Here is a 25569-nt window from a genome sequence, read left to right as displayed (position 1 = left end):
ACGATTCAATCATTTTTATAAATAATAAAATTCTACTGAAAAATTCTATTATTATACAATTTATAATATTAGTCAATTTTAATAAAATTTCTTCAACGAATTCAATTATTTTTAAAAATTCAATTACTCTCAAAAGTTTTGATCAATTAAAATTATTTTTTAAAAAACTACATTATTTTCAAGAAATTTCAATAATTTTAAATTATTCAATAAACAATTCAATTATTTTCAAAAATTTCGATATATTTCTTCGAAAAGATTCAATTATTTTTAAGAATTCAATATTGTTCTCAAAAGTTTTGATAATTTGAATTAAAATTATTTTAAAAAAACTACATTATTTTCAAGAAATTTAAAAAAAATATCTTCCAAAAAATTTAATTATTTACGAAAAACCTACTAAAATTATTTAAAAAATTTAATTTTTTACCAATAGTTTTAATAAAATTTAATAATAAAATTATAATTATAAAAATTTCAAATACTTAAATTATTCAACAAACAATTCAATTATTTTCAAAAATTTGAATAGAATTCTTACCAAGAATTCAATTATTTTTATAAACGCAGTAAAATTCTTCGCAGAAATTCAATTATTTTCAAAAATTTTCATAAATTCAAAGGAATTCAATTCACTGATTTTTGAAACATTAATTTTAAAATTCAAAACACTTTGATATAAAAAAATTGCTGTAATTTTTTTTAAAATTCTATAATCCAAATAATTTAAATTAATTCATTCTTAAAATTTAATTCTTATAAAGAATTTTATTAACAAATTTTAAAATAATTGAATTCTTTTGACGAATTTTAATAAAAAATTTTAGAATAGTTACATTTTTTAAGAAATTTGATTAAAATTGTATTAAAAATAATTGAAATTCTCCGATGCGTTTCATTATTTCTGAAAATAATTGAATTATTGAGGAGAAACTTATAAAAAATTTGTAAATATTTGAATTCCTGTGAAATTTTTATTATTTATGAAAATAATAAAATGTTTGCGTACAATTTTATTAAAATTGTTTTTAAATAATTGAGTTCTTTATTCGATAATTTTTTAAAAATAGTAGATATTGAAAATGATTGAAATGAGGGAAATTTTTGAAAATAATTGAAATTTTGACAAGAATTTTATCAAAATTTTTAAAACTAGTTGAATTTTGAAAAAGAATTTTTTTATTTACGAAAATAATAATTCTGATTTTGTCGAGATTTTTTTTTGTAAATTTTGAACATAATTGAATTTTGTGATAAGAATTTTATTACTTTTGAAAATAATTGAATTTCTGCAATCATTTGTAACTTCTTTAAAATTAAATTTTTTAGTGTTTTTGACTAAATTTCTTCTATAAATCCATTATTTTTAATAAAATTAATTAAATATATATTGACAAATTTAACTAATTTTAGAAGATTTGATTATTAAAATTTCTAATTAAATTCGTTTAATATTGAAATTTTATAAAATTTTTAAACTGAAACCGTTTGAAGTTCATTTATTTAAGAATATTGTAAATGCAACTCTTTTAAAATTGAATTAATTTTGAAATATTTAAGTAAAATTATTCATTAAATAATTTATTTCAGAACTTTTAATAAAAATCCCTGACTTGTCCCTGAATTCCCTATGTCAGAATATAATTATAATAATATTAAAAGACTATATATTCCAATTCACACATTTTATTCTTATAAAAAAAATTTGAATTAAAAATTTTTAAGTTCTATTATTTTTAAAATTGCTAATTTAATTTTAAAAAAAGTGAGCTAATTGTTGCTAGTTAATAGTAAATTAATGAAATATCTAATATTGTCGAATAACGAATTTATTAATTCGAACGACATGGCACAGAGGGGGAATTGCTAATATTATAGGATTTAATTGATTTTAGTTGGAAATTGATAGAGTGGATATTATAAAAGGAGCCATTGGACTATTGTAAGTGGGCTCAAAATGAGAAACATTGTGGTTAGACTTTGAATCGTAATCCGGCGATTGCGGGCAAAATGTTTCGCGACGCGGCGCGTCGGGACGCATCTGTCGCCTCGACGTTGTGACGAGCCAACGACCCTCACCCCTCGGGTAATTGGTTATCTGTGCGAAGGCTCTTCAGTCTTTACCGTATTACAGCCATCTGACAGGAATGGATCGTAAAGCACAGGAAAAAGCTGTGTGCCACTCTCTGGAATCGTTACAGCGAATTTCGAACGTCGAACAATTTTTTTTTCTCCTCTTTCCTTTTTTTTTTATTTTTCCCGAAAGCCGCGTGAGCGCAGGTGCTTTTATACTATATGGGAGGGAAAAAGGAAAAGTTTTATCCTATTTGTCATTCGATACAATCCCTTTTAATTTCTCTTTTATCTATATTTATATAAATATTTTTTTACTCTAACAAGCAAAGTTTAGGAAGAAACTGACCGACGCGACAGTCTTAACAAAAGTTGAAATTTACTTCCTTTTTCTTTTTTTTTTAATAATAAAAAAATCAAAATAAGTTGCATTTTATTTTGAAAAGTGGTATTTTGTTAGTTTATCGTTGTATAATTTAAATTATAATTCAAATTATAGTAGAAACTTTTATTGTTAGTAAAATTAATTAGTAAATTATATAAATTAAAATATAAATTAAATTCATTAAATTTAAATTAATTGGTAAAATTAATTAATTAAACTTTTATTTTATCGAATTCATTTTCAGCAATTAAAGTTTTAGAAAATAAATTCGATTTTTCAAATGATGATCGAAGAGAAACAAAGAGTCGAAGTAGGAGAGAGAATAACATTTGGATCGAGTTTACGCCCACTTTGTAGTGTATCGAATATTATAGTTATACGAGATTTGATTGAGAATTTGTGCGGAGTTTGTTGATCACATGGTGATCCATATATCCCCGGATGATGCCATGTGTTTCCAAGTCGAGTAGGCTCATCGTAATTCATACAACAATGCAACTCGCAAGGATCGAATAATACCACAAACTATAGCGACTAGCGACACTGATCCGTGTTCAAAGTCGTATGAAAAGTATACACATGGTGCGCACACAACAACAAGTACACGTGAATAATATTGTATGGGGCCACCGCATAGAGAAACTATTACCGTCTCTCTGGGGATCGAATGGTCCATCCATCTCCATCGAATCCCTCTTAACTGGGATCGGTGTCTGTGTCTGCTCATGCTTCATTTCGATCGCCTCTGAACTCTCTATATTTATATATATATATATATATATTTATCAACTAGGAATATATTCCCCAGTGGACACTTTTGACCTGATTTACATCGCGATTTACATCTATACCTAAATATTTACTCGAGTTTTGATTTCGTTTCTAAATAATTATCTTTTCAACGTTATATTGCTTTTATATAGTAATTCACGGGGTGTCTACTATTTTCGTTCAACAAAATTCCCTTTGTTCTAATTTTTCCCGGTTTTTTTTTCTCATCAAATTTAAATTTATTTCATTTCGAACATGGCTTCAAAAATTTTTATTAGAGTTTTTATGAATTATTAAATTCTTTTGACTTAAATTTTTTGAAAATAATGTTTTTTTAATCATTTTAATTAAAAATTTGGAAAATTTTTAATTTCAACTTATTTGAGACAAATAATTTTTTTTAAATTGAATATAAATTAAATTTGAACAAAAAATTCTCGTATTATTTGAAGAAAATATCATTTCATTTTAATTAAAAATGATTTGACTTAAAAATTATTCGACTCAAAAATTATTTTTAACAATTAAACATATTTATTTGATAAATATAAATCAGAAAATTTAAGAAAAAAAAACAGTTTTGAATACCACAAAAGATTGACTTACCGGTAAATTAATTTTCTTCGCACGCTTCTCTTGAAGAAACCACTGCAACCGTTACAGGCGAGAATTCCGTAATGTTTTCCAGAACTCGTATCACCGCAAACAACGCAAACTAATCCAAGACTTCTCGGTGATTTTGTACCATGTTGTGAGTGTTGTTGCTGTTGTTGTTGTTGTTGCTGCTGTTGTTGCTGATGCTGTTGAACTTGCCCAAGAATATGAGGATGTCCATTTTCAAGTGCAGTCAAGTAGGGAGATGGTGCAACGGAAAAATTACTCGGCATCCCTCGACACAATGGTACAGGACATTCTTGCACTGATCGGGATACATAAGGATCTTGACTCGACACTGATCCCGTTGCACCCAAAGGACTGTAACGTTCCGGAAGACCCGGAGAAATTACTGTACTTTCCCCCGAATCTGAAAAAAAAAAATTTTTTTTCGATAATTAATTAAAAAAAGCAATTTGAGAAATTTTTTGGTCGCGGAATCGAACCCGAGTTCGGCAAATGTAAATCGAGGACCTTAACCAATGAGCTGAACTATCAATAAAACGCAATTTGTAATTATTATGCAAATTATTTGTATTATTATTATTTTTTTATTGTTAATAATTTAATTAAAAAATTATTTTTTTATATTTTCTACTTTCTTAAAATTTATAATAAGAAAATAATAATAATATACAAAATAATAATAATAAATAATAATAATACTATGCAAAATAATAATAATAAATAATAAGAAAATCTGTTTTCAAGGCAAAATGTAGCAAAAGCGAAATAAAAAAAATATTTTCTAGATAAGAGCGAAAAAAAATTTTACAGGAAAAAATTACATAAAATTTTTTACATCGATAAGTTGCAGCGATTCTAGAGAAAATTATCTTAAAAATTGAATACAGACGTTTATTATTTCAGATGTAATAATAATAATAATAATAAAAATAATAATTTCTCATGTGATGAGACCGTCAAAATATTGAATTTGACGTTAAGACACGCAATATGTTTAATGATAAAGTAATCATCAAAAAGTAAAAGGAAAATTCAGTGCAAAATTTCAAGCATTTTTAGAATTTATTTTCAATTTAGATTAATTTAGTTAAATTAGTTGATAATAAATAAATTGAAAATAAAATCTACCGACTCACAAAAAAAAAGAAAAATTTATTAAAAGTACACTTCTATTTGAAAAAATTAAAAATTTAATTATTTCTTATATCCAACAGCGCTTCACTTAAAAGTCAATATTTCAATCGAGATATTTTTATACATTTCTTTCCCGTTTCCTGTGAAGATATTTTTGATAATAATTCATATTTTATCTTCGAAAGAAAAATAATTAGAGTCTTTATTATTTTATAACAATTTTCACAATTGTTGTTATTGCAGTTATTATTTTATAATTATTATAGTTATTATAATTACTATTACTATTAATTATTCTACATTATTAATATTTTTAATTTTTATTTTCATCATTTTCAATTTTTACTATTTTTCTTACAATATTACTATTTTTAATAAAAATCTAATTAATTAATTAAAACTAGAGAAATTAAACTCTTTTTTTCAAATAATATTGGCAAATTTAAGAGTTTACACAAATGCCGTGCAATGTTATTTGAAAAAATATTTATTGAATGCGAGATGTTGACGTTTTTTTCAGTTAAAAAGTCAAACTTTTCCTCACTGATAATTTAAACTTTTCGAACATTGAATATTTCGCGATTTTAACCAATTTTTCTTGAAAAAAAACTGTACGATGGAAAAAGTTGTTTTTACAATAAATAAATTTTTATTTACTCGATAAGTGATAAAAGAGAAATGAGAAATTTTGACAAAATACAACAATTTTTTATTTTTAAATAAGTTGAGCAATTAAAAAATGTCTCTAATTTATGATTATTAAAATTTTACCTGCGAATTTCAAAACAATTACTTTTTTAGTAACGCAGAAAATTTTTATTTATATTCATTTATATTTTTTTGTTTTTTTTTAATTTTCACGTCTGTAAAATTAGTCAATTTTTTTAAAAAAGTTTATCGCAAAATTATGAAATTTATTTATTTGTTAAAATTAATTATTCATTTAATGATTTTTTAATTATTAATATTTTTCTATTACTAATTTAATAATAATTATTACTTATTCTTAAATTCTAAGGAAATAAGAATAATTAAATAAGAATTTAACCATATTCTTAAATTATTAACACAATATTTATTTTGCCTAAAATTTTGAACGTTCAAATAAACGAAATTTCCCTTCCATTTAAATATTTGTAAAAATTACCATACTGAAATAAAAAATAGAAGAATTTAAATGTTTAGTTCGTTGACAAAGGTATAGGTATACAAACAACGAACAAATATTTCCTACTAAAATTTAAATTCAATTCAAAATTTCATTCAAAAATAAAAAAAGCTCCATTCACTCAAACCTAAAAATTGTAGGAACATTAATTATGATTTCTTCTTAAATTATTAATTTAGTGATAATTATGCTTATAAATCAATAAAAATAAAAGCTTAAATCTCTGAAATTGTTAAGAGAAATTTATTTACAAGAGAATATTCTAAAACAATTTTTCTATCATAAAAAAATCACAAGACACGTAAAATTGTATAAAAGCATCCATCACACAGCTCTCTTAAATAATTTCTTTTTTCCCTCTTGACAAAAGTATAAATATATATAAATCTGTCGTGTTTATAGGATCAATTTCAAGCACAAGGAGACATTCCGTTTTTCATTCCTGCAGGCTCAACGAGGCATTTCAAATGCAAACAATATTTACATGGGGAAATGAGTTTGGAAAAAGCTCAGAAAGTAGAAAGCGATATTATGGGAATTAAATTGTGATTTAAAACAAAAAATATATTTTGTTTCGTCGAAAAAAGGGAGAGGAGGAGGAGGCGGCGGCGAAATGTCAAGAGGAAGAATTCAAATAGATGAGAGAGAAAAGAATGGGTGAAAAAAAGAAAGAGCAAGTGAGAAGAGAATGGAAATTAAAGGGACAATCCATATAGTTATAAGAAGATCAAGAGGGGTGAAGATCGTCAACGATCTGCACGCCCTGCAAACATCTGGGAGTTGACGAAATGCGATTTCCTAACTTTCAGATAAGGGGGGTTCGTGTCTCTCTCGTTGGCAAATCACTTTGGGACCTGCCACTTATTTTATTAGTCACGCTTTTCATTACCAGCAGTGATTTGATGGAATTGTATTTATTGCTGGCACTCACTCTCTCTCTTTCTAAAAGGGGTCGCGAACAAAATTCTTCACAGTAGTTCAACTCCACTCCTGTCTCTCTATCTTTATATAATCAAAACTCAATTCCAGCTCTCCATTTAAACTGCTCCTTCTCAATCATTTTTCTTTTTTCCTAAATATTCTAAACTTTAAAGACTTTAAATCGCATAATTTAACGACATCTTTTAAAGAAGAAATTACTCAAATCTTTTACAACCAGACTTAATAAAAGTAGGTACTATGTATTATGGTCAGAAAAATTATTTTTAACACCTTACGGTTCTCCAAAATTTTGAATAAAAAAATAGTTTTTGACAAAAATAGGATTTTGAACATTATAAAAAAAATTGATTAATTGTCTATTGTCAAGTAAATATTTTATTTGACTCAATTAAATGGTATTTTATCTAATAATTTTAGTATTTGAAGCAAATATGTACTATTTTTTGCTTGTTTTCAAGTAAAACTTTTGTAAACTTTTGTATAGCGAATGAGATAAAATTAAGTATTTTTCTTTGGCTGACATATTGGATCCGCCATTTTGAATTTTTCAAATTTGCCCTGAAATTCGGAGTCAGCGTAACAAGTAAAATTTGATGTCAAGAATTTGTATACCTATTATGGTTTTCCAATTTTGTTGAGCAGTATGAAAATTCTGATTTTATCAGTTTTTTTCTATTAAATAATTTACTAAAATATATTACTGAATATTAATAAAATTTCCTATTTAGAAAATTTGAAATTAGGAAATTGAAACCTTTTTTGAAATTCACAATTTGTTGTACACTTTCATGATCGCAAGAGTAGAGTATAGAGTATAGTGTGAGTTTGAGTGTTGACAACAGTATTATGCCATTAGAGTAATTAAATTCTAGTCTCTCGGGAGGGGCGCAGGAAACACGTTTCACGGAATGCATATCCACTATACGACGGGGTTAAACGAGAAAAAAGAAATTATGCATTGAATTGCTAGGCGAACAACCACCACGTACAATTCGGGGCTCTACTAAGTAAGGGCGTCAAATTTCATTAGCATATCAATGCTGGTGGATGGTGCGAGCTTCCGGGCGCCACCTGCGACCAGTATTATAGGATCATTGAAGATAGAGCACAGAGTTGGAGAAGAGGGAGGGAGGGAGGGAGGGAGGGTAAATTGCAATGAGAAATGGTCAAAGGGTCTGAATTTTCTATTTTGGCCCACCCCTGCCCCTGACACACAATCCGGTTTACTCAGTGCGGTTAATCGTTATCGTATTAGCGATACTCCCGTTTATTTCGATATATACATGAGGCCAAATTTATACCTACAACACCATAACTGAAATCACCCTTCTCAATATTTTCGCATTCATTTCCCAAACAGTTGTTGTGAAAATTAATCTTTTATTGTTGATTAATTAAATTTTTATTTTATGAAACGAAAAATATATCTATAGAAAAGATTTTATACATTCAAAAGCATAAGTTTGTAAATAAACAAACCACGGTCCTATTACATGCACAACTTCATCGTACTTCAACTTCAACAAAAAAATTGTTTTCTACGTGTTAAACCACAGGAAACCTTTACTCTCAATCTCAAAATCTGAATAAGTGCAAATTCACTTATTTATGTTTCAAAAGTCTTCCATGTAAAAAATATATTTACAATAAATAAAATTTCACTTATTTTAAGTGTACATGTATACCCTTTGTTCTTTACTTCTAAACAAAATTAGAAAATTGTTAAAAAATAGAAAATTTATTTATTTTGCATTATTTTTCTTTATGAATCACAATTTTTTTTAACAAAATTATTATTTTGTTTTAGAAAAAAGAAGAAAAATATTTGCACAATTCCTATTTTTAATCTTATTTTTGGAACAGGATTTTCCACAGGAATTAAGATATTCAAAAAATTTAAATTGAAACCTTTTTTTAAATTAAACAACTTATAAAAGTATATTGTTATAAAACATGAAGATATCGATAACTCCGAGTCTTCGACTCGGAGTGATCGATTTCTTCATGTTTTCTAATAATTATAGATGACCGAGAGATAAAATCATTATTTTATATTATATGAATAGTGTTACTTTAACTTCATCAAAATTATTTTCATCATTTTAATTCAATTATTATTTTTTAGAATTTTAAATTATTTTTCATGAAAATAATAATTGAATTCCTTAAAAACAATGTATTATTTATGAAAACAATTGAATTCCAGTGAAATTTCTATTATTTATGAATATAATTAAATGCTTGCATACAATTTTATTAAAAATTTTTTTAAATAATTGAATTCTTTTTGGGAAATTTTATTAAAATAGTATATATTGAAAATCATTGAAATTAGAAAAATGCATTTTATTTTTGAAAATAATTGAAATTAGGACAAGAATTTTTTTGACATTTATGAAAATAATTGAATTTTGGAGAAGAATTTTGTTATTTATAAAGATAATTGGGATTTTATGAGAATTTTTTTTTCAAATTTTGAACATAGTTGAATTTTATAAGAAAAATTTTATTTCTTTTTTTGAAAATAATTTAATTTTTTTGTAATTATTTGTAATTTCTCCAAAATTGAATTTTTTTTTAGTTTATTTAATTAAAATTTTCAAAATTAATTGGTTTTCAAAAGAGTTGCGTTTACAGTCTTCATAAATAGATGAACTTCAAAGATTTCGATTTGAAATTTTAGAAAATATCAATTTGTAATGAATTTAAATAGAAATGTAATGATTACAGAAATTCAATTATTTTAAAAAATTTTGATAAAATACTTTGGAAGCGTTCACAAATGATATCACGTTTTTGAGCGTATGGGGGGGGGGGTCTCTACTAAACGTGACACAATGTATTTTTACATGTGAAATTGCATGAAATTGCGTGACATCATTTATGAACGCTCCCTTTATATAAATTTGAAAAATTATAATAAAATTGATCATAGAATACAATATTATTTTCGTAAAATATAACATTCTTCCTATATACAATTACTGTAAAAATCTTCTAAATAATTCAATTATTTTCGTACAAAATAAAATTCTACGAAGCAATACAATTATTTAAGAAATTTTAATAAAATTCTTCCCAAGAATTCAATTCTTTTCAAAAATAAACATTTTCACAAGAATTCAATTATTTAAAAAAAAATTAATAGAATTCTTCGTCAGATTTCAATAATTTTCAATTTTTTAATGAAATTTCTCGATGGAATTTAATTATTTTAAGTAATAATTTTTTATATTTAAATATTAGGTATTATAGTTTTACAGTAATTAGAATTTCAAAGATTTTAATTTAAAAACATTTAATTTAATTATTTAAAGACATTTTAATTGCAAAAGACTTAAAAACACAGAAAAATTTTTTTTTTTTATTTTTTAGTTAGTTTTTATAGAAAAACGAAATAAACTATTGAAGCAGTATTTATAATAAAACAGCTAAAGCAAATAATAGAATTTTTTACTAATAGAAAAAAAATAAAAATTGTTATCTATCGAAAAAATTATACATTTAATTAGTTTAAAACTTTAAATTGTTAAAAATTATTCGAATTGCACTCACCATGACGAATGCTCAAAGGACTATTAGGACTTTGTGGATGATCTGAACTTGTTTCGTTTTGCGACGGACGATGCTGAATACAGGGATCGTCCGACGGCCCCATCGTCGTTCCTCCATTCATTTTTCTTTTACTTGAAAAAAAATGTTTGTTTTCTGAAAAAACAAATTACAGAAGCAAATTACTCCCAAGTTTATCAGCTTTTACACAAACAAAAATTGTTTATTTAAGAAAGCCAAAATTTTAATATTATTAAAAATTTACGAATTAAAAAATTTACATTTTAAAAATTTGCAAAAAAAGTAAAAATCCTTTTTTTTATCTAATTATTGGTGAACTTTAAAAGTTTAAGAACTCAATGACAACAATCGAAGTGAAAGCCTAAAAATTCTTTGCTTTCACAGGATAATTTTATTTGTTTTATTTGCATTTTTATCACAGTTTTTCTGCGATAAAATTGAGATTTTCTGCGATTGAGACAAAAAAAGATTCAAAAGTGGCAACACTTTTGATTCGTTTTTTGTCTTAATTTGATATCCGCAGAAAAACTGTGAATAATTAATTGCAATTAATTTTATTAATAGTTTAATTCTAACGTCTTGGCGCTCAATTTTTTTTCAAGATATTTGTCTATTATCAAATAAATATTCACTTGTATTAAAATTTTCACTATTAAGATTTTACTAGTTTTAAATTTTTAACTAAAGTTTCAGTAAGAAGTTACTATAACAATTAGTGGGAATTTTTACTGATTTAAATTAGAGGACGACTTTCTCTAATTCAGATTTAGAGAGTAAAAATTGAGATTCAGAAATGCGCGAAAACAGTTTAGAATTTATTGTACAAGTATAGTAAAAGTTATTTTATTCTTTTTCCTCTAGAAAAAATATTAGTCAAAAACTCATCACTGAATCACTTAAACTCTCAAAATTGAAAAAAGCTTCAACATCAACAACTTCACAATAAATCACAATTCACAGTTTACGACAATGAACATCATAAACAAAAATATGAACAATAAACAAAACCAATTAAAAAATGATAAATTTCGGAAAAAAATCACAAAACACAGTTTAACGAAAAAATACAACAGTATCAAACCAACGTACACAAAATTGCGAAATATTTATAAAAAAATCCAGAGACGATGATGAAAAACTGGTTGAAAAAAAACAGGTAATACTATATGAAAGAATGAAAATTCAGCAATCGCAAAATATTGGCAGATGACAGCCGATCTGTTCGTAAACGTTGACTGCAACTCACGATGATGTCACAAGTAAAAGAGAGATACGTCCCGACGGATAGCGTCGCGACGGTAGGCAACTGATTGGTCCGCGAGTACTTTTGAAGGCGGGATCAGGAGGCAACGCGGGAAAAACAAGAAAAACGGAATACCGAGGATTTAACCTATAGCCGCTACGTTTGATGTGCGGCGTTCGAAAGGAGCTTCGCGGGGGCAGCGCTTGCGCGACTCAAAATCGAGTCTGATAGCAAAACAACCCTCTCTCACTCCCACTCTCCAGACGGATGCTGCTGCCGGTGCCACTACTGCTCCTTTTTGGCTCCCAATGCACACACCCTCGACGGAATAATATCAGGCGCATTATATACGGCATGCAATTGTTGATCTGCATCGACCTGCATCGATGTCCTGGTTATTCTCCAGGTAAACTCAAATCTTTTATGTACAAGCAAAAAAAATTGTGGTAGGGTTACGACATTTATTATCCATCACAACATTCATCCACATTTATCAGAGTTCAATATTTTGTCATGTATGTTTTTTTTCCAACACCTGATAAATGACGTTAAGTCAGAAAATTTTTTTTATCTTGTGTAAAATTTCAAAAAATTAATTCATAAACTCGTTGAATGGAGAAAAACAAATTCCTCGGAAATTGTCAACTGGAATTATCATAGAAATTTCAAAACAACTTCTATGGACATTACATATTTGAAAAAAAAATTTCCATGGAATTCACAACTCTTCATTCGAAAACAAAGTTAATTGAATCGTACAAATTCCACGAAATTACCATTTAAACTTTAAATAAATATTGTAATATCTCCATTACATTTCCCTAGAATTTAAAAAATTGCATTGGAGATTAAGAAAATCCAAGTTAAAATCCATAATATTTCCATAAAATTCTCCTGAAATTTTCGAATTTGCATTAAAAATTCAGTGGAATAGAGATAAATTCCGTAATTGTTAAACGGAATTCCAAACTTTGTATTTGAAAATTAAATTAATTGATGAAATTACATTTCCCAGAAAGTTCAAAAAATCTAAAATTATCGAAAATTATCAAAAATTCAAAAATCCGAATTTCTTAAAATTCAACATTTTTTCCTCTCTTTTATGGGATTTAGCTTCATTATTTTTGTGCTCTTGGAAAATGCTTTACTTATTAAATTGTCTCGACTCTTTGGTAAAAAATCTAAAATTATCAAAAATTCGAAAAAATTCAAAAATCCGAATTTCTTAAAATTCAACATTTTTTCCTCTCTTTTATGGGATTTAGCTTCATTATTTTTGTGCTCTTGGAAAATGCTTTACTTATTAAATTGTCTCGACTCTTTGGTAAAAAATCTAAAATTATCAAAAATTCGAAAAAATTCAAAAATCCGAATTTCTTAAAATTCAACATTTTTTCTTCTCTTTTATGGGATTTAGCTTCATTATTTTTGTGCTCTTGGAAAATGCTTTACTTATTAAATTGTCTCGACTCTTTGGTAAAAAATCTAAAATTATCGAAAATTATCAAAAATTCAAAAATCCGAATTTCTTAAAATTCAACATTTTTTCCTCTCTTTTATGGGATTTAGCTTTATTATTTTTGTGCTCTTGGAAAATGCTTTACTTATTAAATTGTCTAGACTCTTTGGTAAAAAATCTAAAATTATCAAAAATTCGAAAAAATTAAAAAATCCGAATTTCTTAAAATTCAACATTTTTTCCTCTCTTTTATGGGATTTAGCTTCATTATTTTTGTGCTCTTGGAAAATGCTTTACTTATTAAATTGTCTCGACTCTTTGGTAAAAAATCTAAAATTATCGAAAATTATCAAAAATTCAAAAATCCGAATTTCTTAAAATTCAACATTTTTTCCTCTTTTTTATGGGATTTAGCTTCATTATTTTTGTGCTCTTGGAAAATGCTTTACTTATTAAATTGTCTAGACTCTTTGGTAAAAAATCTAAAATTATCAAAAATTCGAAAAAATTCAAAAATCCGAATTTCTTAAAATTCAACATTTTTTCTTCTCTTTTATGGGATTTAGCTTCATTATTTTTGTGCTCTTGGAAAATGCTTTACTTATTAAATTGTCTCGACTCTTTGGTAAAAAATCTAAAATTATCGAAAATTATCAAAAATTCAAAAATCCGAATTTCTTAAAATTCAACATTTTTTCCTCTCTTTTATGGGATTTAGCTTCATTATTTTTGTGCTCTTGGAAAATGCTTTACTTATTAAATTGTCTCGACTCTTTGGTAAAAAATCTAAAATTATCAAAAATTCGAAAAAATTCAAAAATCCGAATTTCTTAAAATTCAACATTTTTTCTTCTCTTTTATGGGATTTAGCTTCATTATTTTTGTGCTCTTGGAAAATGCTTTACTTATTAAATTGTCTCGACTCTTTGGTAAAAAATCTAAAATTATCGAAAATTATCAAAAATTCAAAAATCCGAATTTCTTAAAATTCAACATTTTTTCCTCTCTTTTATGGGATTTAGCTTCATTATTTTTGTGCTCTTGGAAAATGCTTTACTTATTAAATTGTCTCGACTCTTTGGTAAAAAATCTAAAATTATCGAAAATTATCAAAAATTCAAAAATCCGAATTTCTTAAAATTCAACATTTTTTCCTCTCTTTTATGGGATTTAGCTTCATTATTTTTGTGCTCTTGGAAAATGCTTTACTTATAAAATTGTCTCGACTCTTTGGTAAAAAATCTAAAATTATCAAAAATTCGAAAAAATTCAAAAATCCGAATTTCTTAAAATTCAACATTTTTTCCTCTCTTTTATGGGATTTAGCTTCATTATTTTTGTGCTCTTGGAAAATGCTTTACTTATTAAATTGTCTCGACTCTTTGGTAAAAAATCTAAAATTATCAAAAATTCGAAAAAATTCAAAAATCCGAATTTCTTAAAATTCAACATTTTTTCCTCTCTTTTATGGGATTTAGCTTCATTATTTTTGTGCTCTTGGAAAATGCTTTACTTATTAAATTGTCTCGACTCTTTGGTAAAAAATCTAAAATTATCGAAAATTATCAAAAATTCAAAAATCCGAATTTCTTAAAATTCAACATTTTTTCCTCTTTTTTATGGGATTTAGCTTCATTATTTTTGTGCTCTTGGAAAATGCTTTACTTATTAAATTGTCTAGACTCTTTGGTAAAAAATCTAAAATTATCGAAAATTATCAAAAATTCAAAAATCAGAATTTCTTAAAATTCAACATTTTTTCCTCTTTTTTATGGGATTTAGCTTCATTATTTTTGTGCTCTTGGAAAATGCTTTACTTATTAAATTGTCTAGACTCTTTGGTAAAAAATCTAAAATTATCAAAAATTCGAAAAAATTCAAAAATCCGAATTTCTTAAAATTCAACATTTTTTCTTCTCTTTTATGGGATTTAGCTTCATTATTTTTGTGCTCTTGGAAAATGCTTTACTTATTAAATTGTCTCGACTCTTTGGTAAAAAATCTAAAATTATCGAAAATTATCAAAAATTCAAAAATCCGAATTTCTTAAAATTCAACATTTTTTCCTCTCTTTTATGGGATTTAGCTTCATTATTTTTGTGCTCTTGGAAAATGCTTTACTTATTAAATTGTCTCGACTCTTTGGTAAAAAATCTAAAATTATCAAAAATTCGAAAAAATTCAAAAATCCGAATTTCTTAAAATTCAACATTTTTTTTTCTCTTTTATGGGATTTAGCTTCATTATTTTTGTGCTCTTGGAAAATGCTTTACTTATTAAATTGTCTCGACTCTTTGGTAAAAAATCTAAAATTATCGAAAATTATCAAAAATTCAAAAATCCGAATTTCTTAAAATTCAACATTTTTTCCTCTCTTTTATGGGATTTAGCTTCATTATTTTTGTGCTCTTGGAAAATGCTTTACTTATTAAATTGTCTCGACTCTTTGGTAAAAATCTAAAATTATCGAAAATTATCAAAAATTCAAAAATCCGAATTTCTTAAAATTCAACATTTTTTCCTCTCTTTTATGGGATTTAGCTTCATTATTTTTGTGCTCTTGGAAAATGCTTTACTTATTAAATTGTCTCGACTCTTTGGTAAAAAATCTAAAATTATCGAAAATTATCAAAAATTCAAAAATCCGAATTTCTTAAAATTCAACATTTTTTCCTCTCTTTTATGGGATTTAGCTTCATTATTTTTGTGCTCTTGGAAAATGCTTTACTTATTAAATTGTCTCGACTCTTTGGTAAAAAATCTAAAATTATCGAAAATTATCAAAAATTCAAAAATCCGAATTTCTTAAAATTCAACATTTTTTCCTCTCTTTTATGGGATTTAGCTTCATTATTTTTGTGCTCTTGGAAAATGCTTTACTTATTAAATTGTCTAGACTCTTTGGTAAAAAATCTAAAATTATCAAAAATTCGAAAAAATTCAAAAATCCGAATTTCTTAAAATTCAACATTTTTTCTTCTCTTTTATGGGATTTAGCTTCATTATTTTTGTGCTCTTGGAAAATGCTTTACTTATTAAATTGTCTCGACTCTTTGGTAAAAAATCTAAAATTATCGAAAATTATCAAAAATTCAAAAATCCGAATTTCTTAAAATTCAACATTTTTTCCTCTCTTTTATGGGATTTAGCTTCATTATTTTTGTGCTCTTGGAAAATGCTTTACTTATTAAATTGTCTCGACTCTTTGGTAAAAAATCTAAAATTATCGAAAATTATCAAAAATTCAAAAATCCGAATTTCTTAAAATTCAACATTTTTTCTTCTCTTTTATGGGATTTAGCTTCATTATTTTTGTGCTCTTGGAAAATGCTTTACTTATTAAATTGTCTCGACTCTTTGGTAAAAAATCTAAAATTATCGAAAATTATCAAAAATTCAAAAATCCGAATTTCTTAAAATTTAACATTTTTTCCTCTCTTTTATGGGATTTAGCTTCATTATTTTTGTGCTCTTGGAAAATGCTTTACTTATTAAATTGTCTCGACTCTTTGGTAAAAAATCTAAAATTATCAAAAATTCGAAAAAATTCAAAAATCCGAATTTCTTAAAATTCAACATTTTTTCCTCTCTTTTATGGGATTTAGCTTTATTATTTTTGTGCTCTTGGAAAATGCTTTACTTATTAAATTGTCTCTACTCTTTGGTAAAAAATCTAAAATTATCAAAAATTCGAAAAAATTCAAAAATCCGAATTTCTTAAAATTCAACATTTTTTCCTCTCTTTTATGGGATTTAGCTTCATTATTTTTGTGCTCTTGGAAAATGCTTTACTTATTAAATTGTCTCGACTCTTTGGTAAAAAATCTAAAATTATCGAAAATTATCAAAAATTCAAAAATCCGAATTTCTTAAAATTCAACATTTTTTCCTCTTTTTTATGGGATTTAGCTTCATTATTTTTGTGCTCTTGGAAAATGCTTTACTTATTAAATTGTCTAGACTCTTTGGTAAAAAATCTAAAATTATCAAAAATTCGAAAAAATTCAAAAATCCGAATTTCTTAAAATTCAACATTTTTTCTTCTCTTTTATGGGATTTAGCTTCATTATTTTTGTGCTCTTGGAAAATGCTTTACTTATTAAATTGTCTCGACTCTTTGGTAAAAAATCTAAAATTATCGAAAATTATCAAAAATTCAAAAATCCGAATTTCTTAAAATTCAACATTTTTTCCTCTCTTTTATGGGATTTAGCTTCATTATTTTTGTGCTCTTGGAAAATGCTTTACTTATTAAATTGTCTCGACTCTTTGGTAAAAAATCTAAAATTATCGAAAATTATCAAAAATTCAAAAATCCGAATTTCTTAAAATTCAACATTTTTTCCTCTCTTTTATGGGATTTAGCTTCATTATTTTTGTGCTCTTAAAAAATGCTTTACTTATTAAATTGTCTAGACTCTTTGGTAAAAAATCTAAAATTATCAAAAATTCGAAAAAATTCAAAAATCCGAATTTCTTAAAATTCAACATTTTTTCCTCTCTTTTATGGGATTTAGCTTCATTATTTTTGTGCTCTTGGAAAATGCTTTACTTATTAAATTGTCTCGACTCTTTGGTAAAAAATCTAAAATTATCAAAAATTCGAAAAAATTCAAAAATCCGAATTTCTTAAAATTCAACATTTTTTCCTCTCTTTTATGGGATTTAGCTTCATTATTTTTGTGCTCTTGGAAAATACTTTACTTATTAAATTGTCTCGACTCTTTGGTAAAAAATCTAAAATTATCAAAAATTCGAAAAAATTCAAAAATCCGAATTTCTTAAAATTCAACATTTTTTCCTCTCTTTTATGGGATTTAGCTTCATTATTTTTGTGCTCTTGGAAAATACTTTACTTATTTAATAGCCTCGACTCTTTGGTAAAAAATCTAAAATTATCGAAAATTATCAAAAATTCAAAAATCCGAATTTCTTAAAATTCAACATTTTTTCCTCTCTTTTATGGGATTTAGCTTTATTATTATTTGAATTTCTATTCAAGAGGAAAAATGGAAAACTGAAAAATTTAGAAACTTTTAAAAATTTCAGGCCGTTTCCATGATTTTCCTGATTTCCAGATTCTGTAGGAACCCTTCTTTTGTCTGACTTTCTTCTAAATTATCGAATTCAGTGATTTCTGGGGTGAATTTGGTTAAGTTGTAAAATGATTAATTTCTATTTGAATTCGTTTTTTTTTTGAATGTAGAAAATCTGATGTTAATTTAATTCTTTTTTCGTTATGCACGGCAAAAAATATTTAGCTGGATAAACTACAGATTTCACTTTAGTAGCGAAATTTTTCAGTGCTTAAAATAATACTTTCGTTATTCTAGAGAAACTTATCGCTATTTCAAGTAAAACTTTTTTCAGTATGTAATAATTATTATTTCTTAAAAAAGTATTTAAATTAAAATGGGTTTATAAAATAAGCAATGCAAAAGATGACCCAGATACTAATTGGAATTGTTCTATCCATAGTTTAAGTCTAGTAATGTAAATTCTATTTAAATTGAGACCATTGAGTGAAATTATTTGAATTTTAGTGAGTTAAATCTCTTTGTTAGGTAATAATAATTATTTCTTTAAAATTTTTTAAATTGTTTAAAATAAGCAGTTCCATACAACATTCCCGCGCGCTTGCGCGCGGATAGTGTGGCTATAGTACAGAATAAATCATGGATTAATCATTTGTAAATTTGTCATATTATTCCATAATGTGGAATAAATAAATTATTAATAATTTATTATTATTAATTTCAACGTTATTTATTACTATTAATTATTTTATGATTAAAAAATATATAAAAATTATTGTTTTTCTGCGTGTAAATAAACATTATAATCTTAACGAGTCTCTGACTCTTGTACTCGAACGGTTTCATCTCTTTTGTGAGAGAGTTTTTCGCCATCTAACGGAGGAGCATAAAATTAAGTCGAATGGCGCGAAATTCAAATTCAACGAAATACGAAAGTGACATAATCGCAAGTAAAACTAACTCGGGGTAACGTTGGCTTTTCCATCAAGATACTGGTTTAAAATTTAAAACAGAAAATTCTCTAGTAAACAATAAGTGTTAGAAAGCCCAGAAGAAAATTTTTATTCTGTTGGAGCTAAATTCTCCATTCTATCCCATGGTTCAAAATGCTTCACTGTAAAAAGTTGGTTATCAATTTAGAACCGATTTTGGGTATTAAATCTTGGTTCCACTTTAGCAGTGGAACTTCCACTGAAGTCAGCTTCAATTTGGCACTTTTTTTTTAGTGTTTATTAATGAAGTTCTAAATAACTTTAATAAGGACTTGACCAGTTTTCCTAGATTCTGACAGGGTTTTAACAAAAGAAAGTGCTTCACAAACAATTAAATTGGAGAAAAAAGAAGAAAGAAACGTAATTTTAATAGAGCACTCGAAACACGTAAATAAAAACGAAAAGGGTGCAGTAAAATCGAGAAAGACTCTATTAGGAGCAGCCCTGACTGAATAATTAATTGTAAAGTCGAACGAACTTGCGACTCCTGAAGTGCCGGCGTGAATTGAATTTGCAAAAGGTGGATTGGGAGAAAATTCATTTCCGGCTGAATCGAACGGGTTACACGCAGTGTGAGACGGTGAACTTACCCTCTGCCTCGGGCTTGCAACATCCGCCGCCATGTTGAATTCTCATCCACCCTGGAGTGCAACCCCGCGTGTGGTTTTCTCGTAATCGCTACCAGGGGTTGTTCAGCGCCCACCCCCGCTTCAAAATATGGGGAAGGCCACGCCCTCGACGTCCTCCGACGAGCCAATGACGTCCGAACATCGCGACACTACCGTCCACCAATAGGATTACCCTCTGATACGGTCTTTCGCTTGTCACTGACTGCACACGCTCACGCTGATACCTTTCAATTTCGAACTCTCCCCTCTACACCCCCATTAAGTTCAGAAACAGAGATATTCGCACACAGACACACACCAACGAATTCTATTTTCAATCGTCCTTATCTATACGTATACAACATATAAACGCCGAGATTTTCCAGTGTATTCGTGTCTTTTGCGAAACATTATTCTGTTTGAGTCTGTTGTTGTAAATGGCCACACAACGTTCACTATTATAGCTCATTTAACCAAGTATTGGAATTCGAAAGCTTTCGCTCTTAACTTATGCATCAGCGAACTGATCGTTTAGTTTCCCCCCGACTAATTAACAGAACGATTATTGCACCTGACATTTACGTTTTATGCTTTATGCGGATAACGGATATTCCTTTTTCAATTTCAAATTGTTGCGGCTTTGTTTTCTCTAATTTTATACAGTAAGATTATATTGCAGATGACATTTACGTTTTATGTTATCCCTTTTCAATTTGAATACTCTTATACAATATAATATTATAGAGGTTCATTTTCATTAAGGTTCGTTTTATAACACTCTGTTCTGTCCTACACACTGACTTTTTGTTTAAAAATTCAATGATTTATTTCAAACAAGGAAAAACGATGTTTTTAGGTTACTTAATCGTATATGAACATATCAGCTATTAATATGCTTCATACTAAAGATTGGTACGGATCATACTAATTTTTAGTATTATTTTCTCAAAAGTTGATACGTTCGTACGATTAAATAACCTAAAAACATCGCTTTCTCCTGCTTGAAATGAATCATATTAAATTTTAAAACAAAAAGTCTTTCAGTGCAACAGAAAAACTGCACGGTAAGTGACATATTGTCACTTAGATAAGTCACTAATTTTAGATATTGTTCTAAATATTTTTTAAAAGCCTAATCAGCATCAGATGCATTGTCGTAAAGGGTTAAAATACTTAGAAATAGTTCAAATTAAATAGAAATTACTAACCTTTCTTTTATAATCCTATATCATAAGCAGAGCGAGTCGGGGTAAAAGCTCCAAATACCGAGGAAGAAAAATATTGCTGGAAGAAACAGAGAAATCTTTTGGACTTTTACAGGTACAGCAATGAGTATAATTAAGAAATCGAGATTGTTCCCATAAATAATACTTAACTTTGGGTTAAGCTCCATCTGAACCATAACAGGACTCAAAAAAACTGCGGAGAGATCTATACCTGAAATGCAGCACTGTTAACTTAATAGTATTAAATTTCAACAAATTAATACCAAAAATGATGGATCAAATAAAAAATTGATCCAAATTTTTGGCATCAATTTGGTACTTTCAAGAAAACTGAGAGTTCAAACAAAATGAATTTAGAAATTTTCGAAAATTGAGCTAAGATGTTTTAAGAATTAAAAAAACGCTTAGTTAAAACAAGAACTTGACTAATCAAGATTTAAATTCTTATATAAGCCATCATCGAAAAGAAATTAACATAATAATAGTAATACTTATCTTCAAATTCTTTTTCACCATGATCCAAGAGATTCGACTAAACTGTATAAAATCAGAAAGACATATGTGTACACAAACACCCATTTGACGGTAAATGTTTAAAAATAATTAATAAAAAAATATCAACTTAATCGACTATTTGTAAGACTGGTGGGGACTACATCAAAATTATATTAATTTAAGAGCGCTGGAATGAGAATAAGTTAACGTATATAGGCAGAGGGTTAAAAGCAATGTATCAGAACTCAAATAAAAATTTAAAACCAAATAGCAATATTCTAAACTACGTCACATTATAATAAAGGTGGGTGGGAAGGGGTTCGACCTTCTGGGGTAAAATATGTCCTCACATATAATATTCTCGGGGAGAAGGTTTCTGGATGCACCAAAAAAGAGCCAAAGTTGGGTGACTCATTTCATAAAGGACCCTTTCATGTTATGTTAATACAAGTTTACACAAACTAAGAGTGTAGATATTAATTTATTTAATTATTATTATATTGATGAAAGGAAATATTATAGTGAATTGTGGAGATTATAATGACTCACCGAATCAGCAACTCCCGCGTCGAAATCGATGAAGAGCTATGAAGGCAGCATTGCTCAAAGATCCACCTCCTTTGCAGTCAAGCAACGAAGACATCATAAAGTCCTTGAATACCATCAAACGAACCCGAATAGAGCAGAATGATAATCTCCAAGCCATCTGTCCCTGGCGATCCCTCCTCTAGGTTAGAATCCAAATTGGAATTTGGAAAATAACCATTTACAAGGAGACCTGGTTCAGATGGCTCGGTTTCCAGATCCTAGTTTGCCTCATGCTCCAGGCTGATAATGAAGATGCGGCTAAAAAAGGAAAAATACTAAATAATTCTGGGAAAATTAAAAAAAATACCTAATATTAAATGAGTTATTTTTTTCAATTTAGTATAAAGCTATGCATAAGCCAAGTTTTCTTGAAAACTTGCAGGAAACTTTAAGTGAACTTGCAAAATTTGTGCAAACTTACTACAAGTAGAAAAATGTCCTTAAAATTTCCAGCATATTTCCATGCAGGGTTGCCACGCTTTTGCTCTTTTCAAATTCCCTGACTTTTTCATGTATTTTAAAAACGAAAATTATTCAAAAACATCAATAACTTCAATTTTAAATAAATATTTAGTCATTATTTTTTTATAGAAATTAAGATATTCAAAAATTTGAAATTCAATAACAAGAATATTATTATAAAACATGAAGATATCGATCACTCCGAGTCTTCACTTTCTTCATATGTTTTATAATAATTAAAACTTGCTACTTTGTTACCGTAACTTCTTAAAAAATTATTTTCATCATTACGATTATTCATTTCTAGAATTTTCAACTAAAATTCTTCAATTTATTTAAAATAATTTTTGAAAAAGTTCTTTGTGAATTTTCAAATTCATTTGTTTACAATTTAATTTTACGAAATTGCGATTATTCTGAAATTCTTCAATTAAATATATTAGAAATTAAAAACTTCAAATAATTAAAAAAAATTCCATTAAACTTATTGAGAAAAATTGATTCTATAAAATTTTTAATTAAAAATATGAAAAGTTCGGGGTCGTTCACAAACTACGTCACGCTTTTTCGGACTGATTTTTACCACCTCCCCCCCCCCCCCTCTTCGTCACATTTTTTACATACAAAAAATTTTTTTTCCACACTTCGCCATACACAACTTGACACCCCCCCCCCCCACCCCTAGAAGTGTGACGTAGTTTATGAACGACCCCTTCAAACTTTCAAAGATTTTTATTTAAAATTCATTTTTAAATCAATATACCTATTTATTAGAAAATTCTACGAGAATTCAATTATTTAAATATAAAAATAAATATTTTATAAAACAATTGAATTTTCATAAAGAATTTTATCAAAAAATTTTCAAATAATTGAATTCTCTTGACAAATTTTAATAAAAGTTTTAAGAATAATTGCATTTTTCGAGAAATTTGATGAAAATTGTATTAAAAATATTTGAAATTCTGACAAGAATTTTATTAAAAGTTTTGAAACTAATTGGATTTCGGAGAAAATTTTTATTATTTATAAAGATAATTGAAATTTTGCAAATTTTTAAATATAATTGAATTACATAAAACATAAAACAAATTAACATAAAATTGTTACGCAAAGAATTCCATTAAAATTTTTGAAAATAATTTTACTTTTTAAAAAAATTTAATTAAAAATTTATTGAAAATAATACTTAAATTCTAATAAATAAATTGTAGCAAAGGTTATTAAAATAATTAAATTTCTTTGATAAATTTTAATAACATTTTTAAGAATAATAACTTTTTTCGAGGAATTCCATTAAAATTGTTTTAAAAATAATTGAAATTCAGCATTGAGTTTTATTATTCATGAAAATAATTGAATCCCTATATAAAAAATGTTATTATTCACGAAAATAATTGAATAATTTATGAAAATAATTTGTAAATAATTGAATTCCTGTGAAATTTTTATTATTTATGAAAATAAATAAATGTTTGAATAGAATTTTATTAAAATTTTTTTGTAACTAATTGAATTCTTTTAGGAATTTTTATTAAAGTAGTAGATATTAAAAATCATTGAATTAAGGAAAGTTTTTGAAAATAATTAAAATTTTGTCAAGAATTTTATTAAAATTTTTGAAAATAATTGAATTTTTTCAATCATTTGTAATTGCTTCAAAATTCAATTTATTTTAGGGTTTTTAACTATAATTCTTCTATAAATCTATTATTTTTAATAAAACTATAGTTAAATATATATATTAAAAAATTTAACTAATTTCAGAAGATTTTTTGTTTTAAAAACTTTGTTTAAATCTAAGTTTTTTTATATTTCTAATTAAATTCATTGAAAATTGAAATTTTACAAAATTTTAAATCAAAATCTTTTAAAGTTCATCTACTTATGAAAAAATTGTAAACGCAATTCTTTTAAAATTGAATTAATTTTCAAATATTTAACTGAAATTAGCCAGTTGTCGGTAAAGTCAAAAGTTGCTTGATCAAATGTTATGTAAAAAAATATGTAACTAAACTTAAAATTTTGAACTATTATATTATTCATTAAAATAACAGTAATAGTAATAATAAAAATAAGAATAATAAAATAATAATAATAACAAAAATAATAATCATAATAATGATAATATTAATATTCGTATTGTTTTATTACTAATAATATTGTTAATTGTATTATTTTTAATACCTATCATTATTATTAATAGTAGATATTATTAAAAAAATGAGGTAATTATTTAAAACGGCACTTTATTACAAAGTTGAAAAATAATGTACATTTATTAATTCTGTAACTTTCTTTTATAAAATACAATTTTTATAAATGTAAAGTAGTTAAATATGGTAAAAAAGAAATCGTTACACTATTGGAAGTGAAAATTTTACAAAATGTATAATAGAAAAATTTATGTATTCAATGAGTCAATGCATTAAATACTTATTGAATATCTCATTGATTATTTTCCATCGACGCATATATTATAACAATTATTATTAATCTAATCTAGGCAGTGCTTGAAGCTTACTACTTAATTCTTATAATATTGCAAATATAAACTTCACACTAATTGTGAAGTAATTTTTAGTTCAAAAAAACTAATTTACAATCTAATGAGATTTCTATTCCTTTTTCTTTTTCTTTTAATGATAATTCCGAGTTTTTTCGGATAAGCTCGAAATATATTGTGATTTAATATTGAGTCTTACAGCAAAATAAGGCACTGGCTGTATTGTAGAAAAACTCTTATTCAATATTCTTTTATATTCTGAACGTAGAAAAAATAATATCAACAAA

At 26.1% G+C, this 25569-nt stretch overlaps 2 protein-coding genes across 3 annotated transcripts in view; both read right to left on the bottom strand.

The window, feature by feature from the left end:
* Nucleotides 1-22409, bottom strand: part of LOC122512232 (photoreceptor-specific nuclear receptor-like) — a 47332-nt gene extending 24923 nt beyond the window's left edge. For both annotated transcript variants that reach the window (XM_043627967.1, XM_043627966.1), the window contains exons 1-4: nt 22276-22409; nt 21214-21768; nt 10650-10802; nt 3836-4253 (exon numbers count right to left, since the gene is read on the bottom strand). In XM_043627967.1, coding sequence (XP_043483902.1) covers nt 3836-4253; nt 10650-10770 — 539 coding nt within the window. In that variant the 5' untranslated portion in view covers nt 10771-10802; nt 21214-21768; nt 22276-22409. The remainder of the gene's footprint in view (nt 1-3835; nt 4254-10649; nt 10803-21213; nt 21769-22275) is intronic.
* A 26-nt stretch (nt 22410-22435) lies between these two features.
* LOC122512238 overlaps nt 22436-25569 on the bottom strand; it is a 76560-nt gene continuing 73426 nt past the window's right edge. The window contains exon 6 of the mRNA XM_043627973.1: nt 22436-22572. Coding sequence (XP_043483908.1) covers nt 22533-22572 — 40 coding nt within the window. The 3' untranslated portion in view covers nt 22436-22532. The remainder of the gene's footprint in view (nt 22573-25569) is intronic.

This window comes from Leptopilina heterotoma, unplaced genomic scaffold, assembly GCF_015476425.1.
Source record: "Leptopilina heterotoma isolate Lh14 unplaced genomic scaffold, ASM1547642v1 Lhet_95, whole genome shotgun sequence".
NCBI lineage: Eukaryota > Metazoa > Arthropoda > Insecta > Hymenoptera > Figitidae > Leptopilina > Leptopilina heterotoma.
This window is presented reverse-complemented; position numbering and strand designations above follow the sequence as displayed.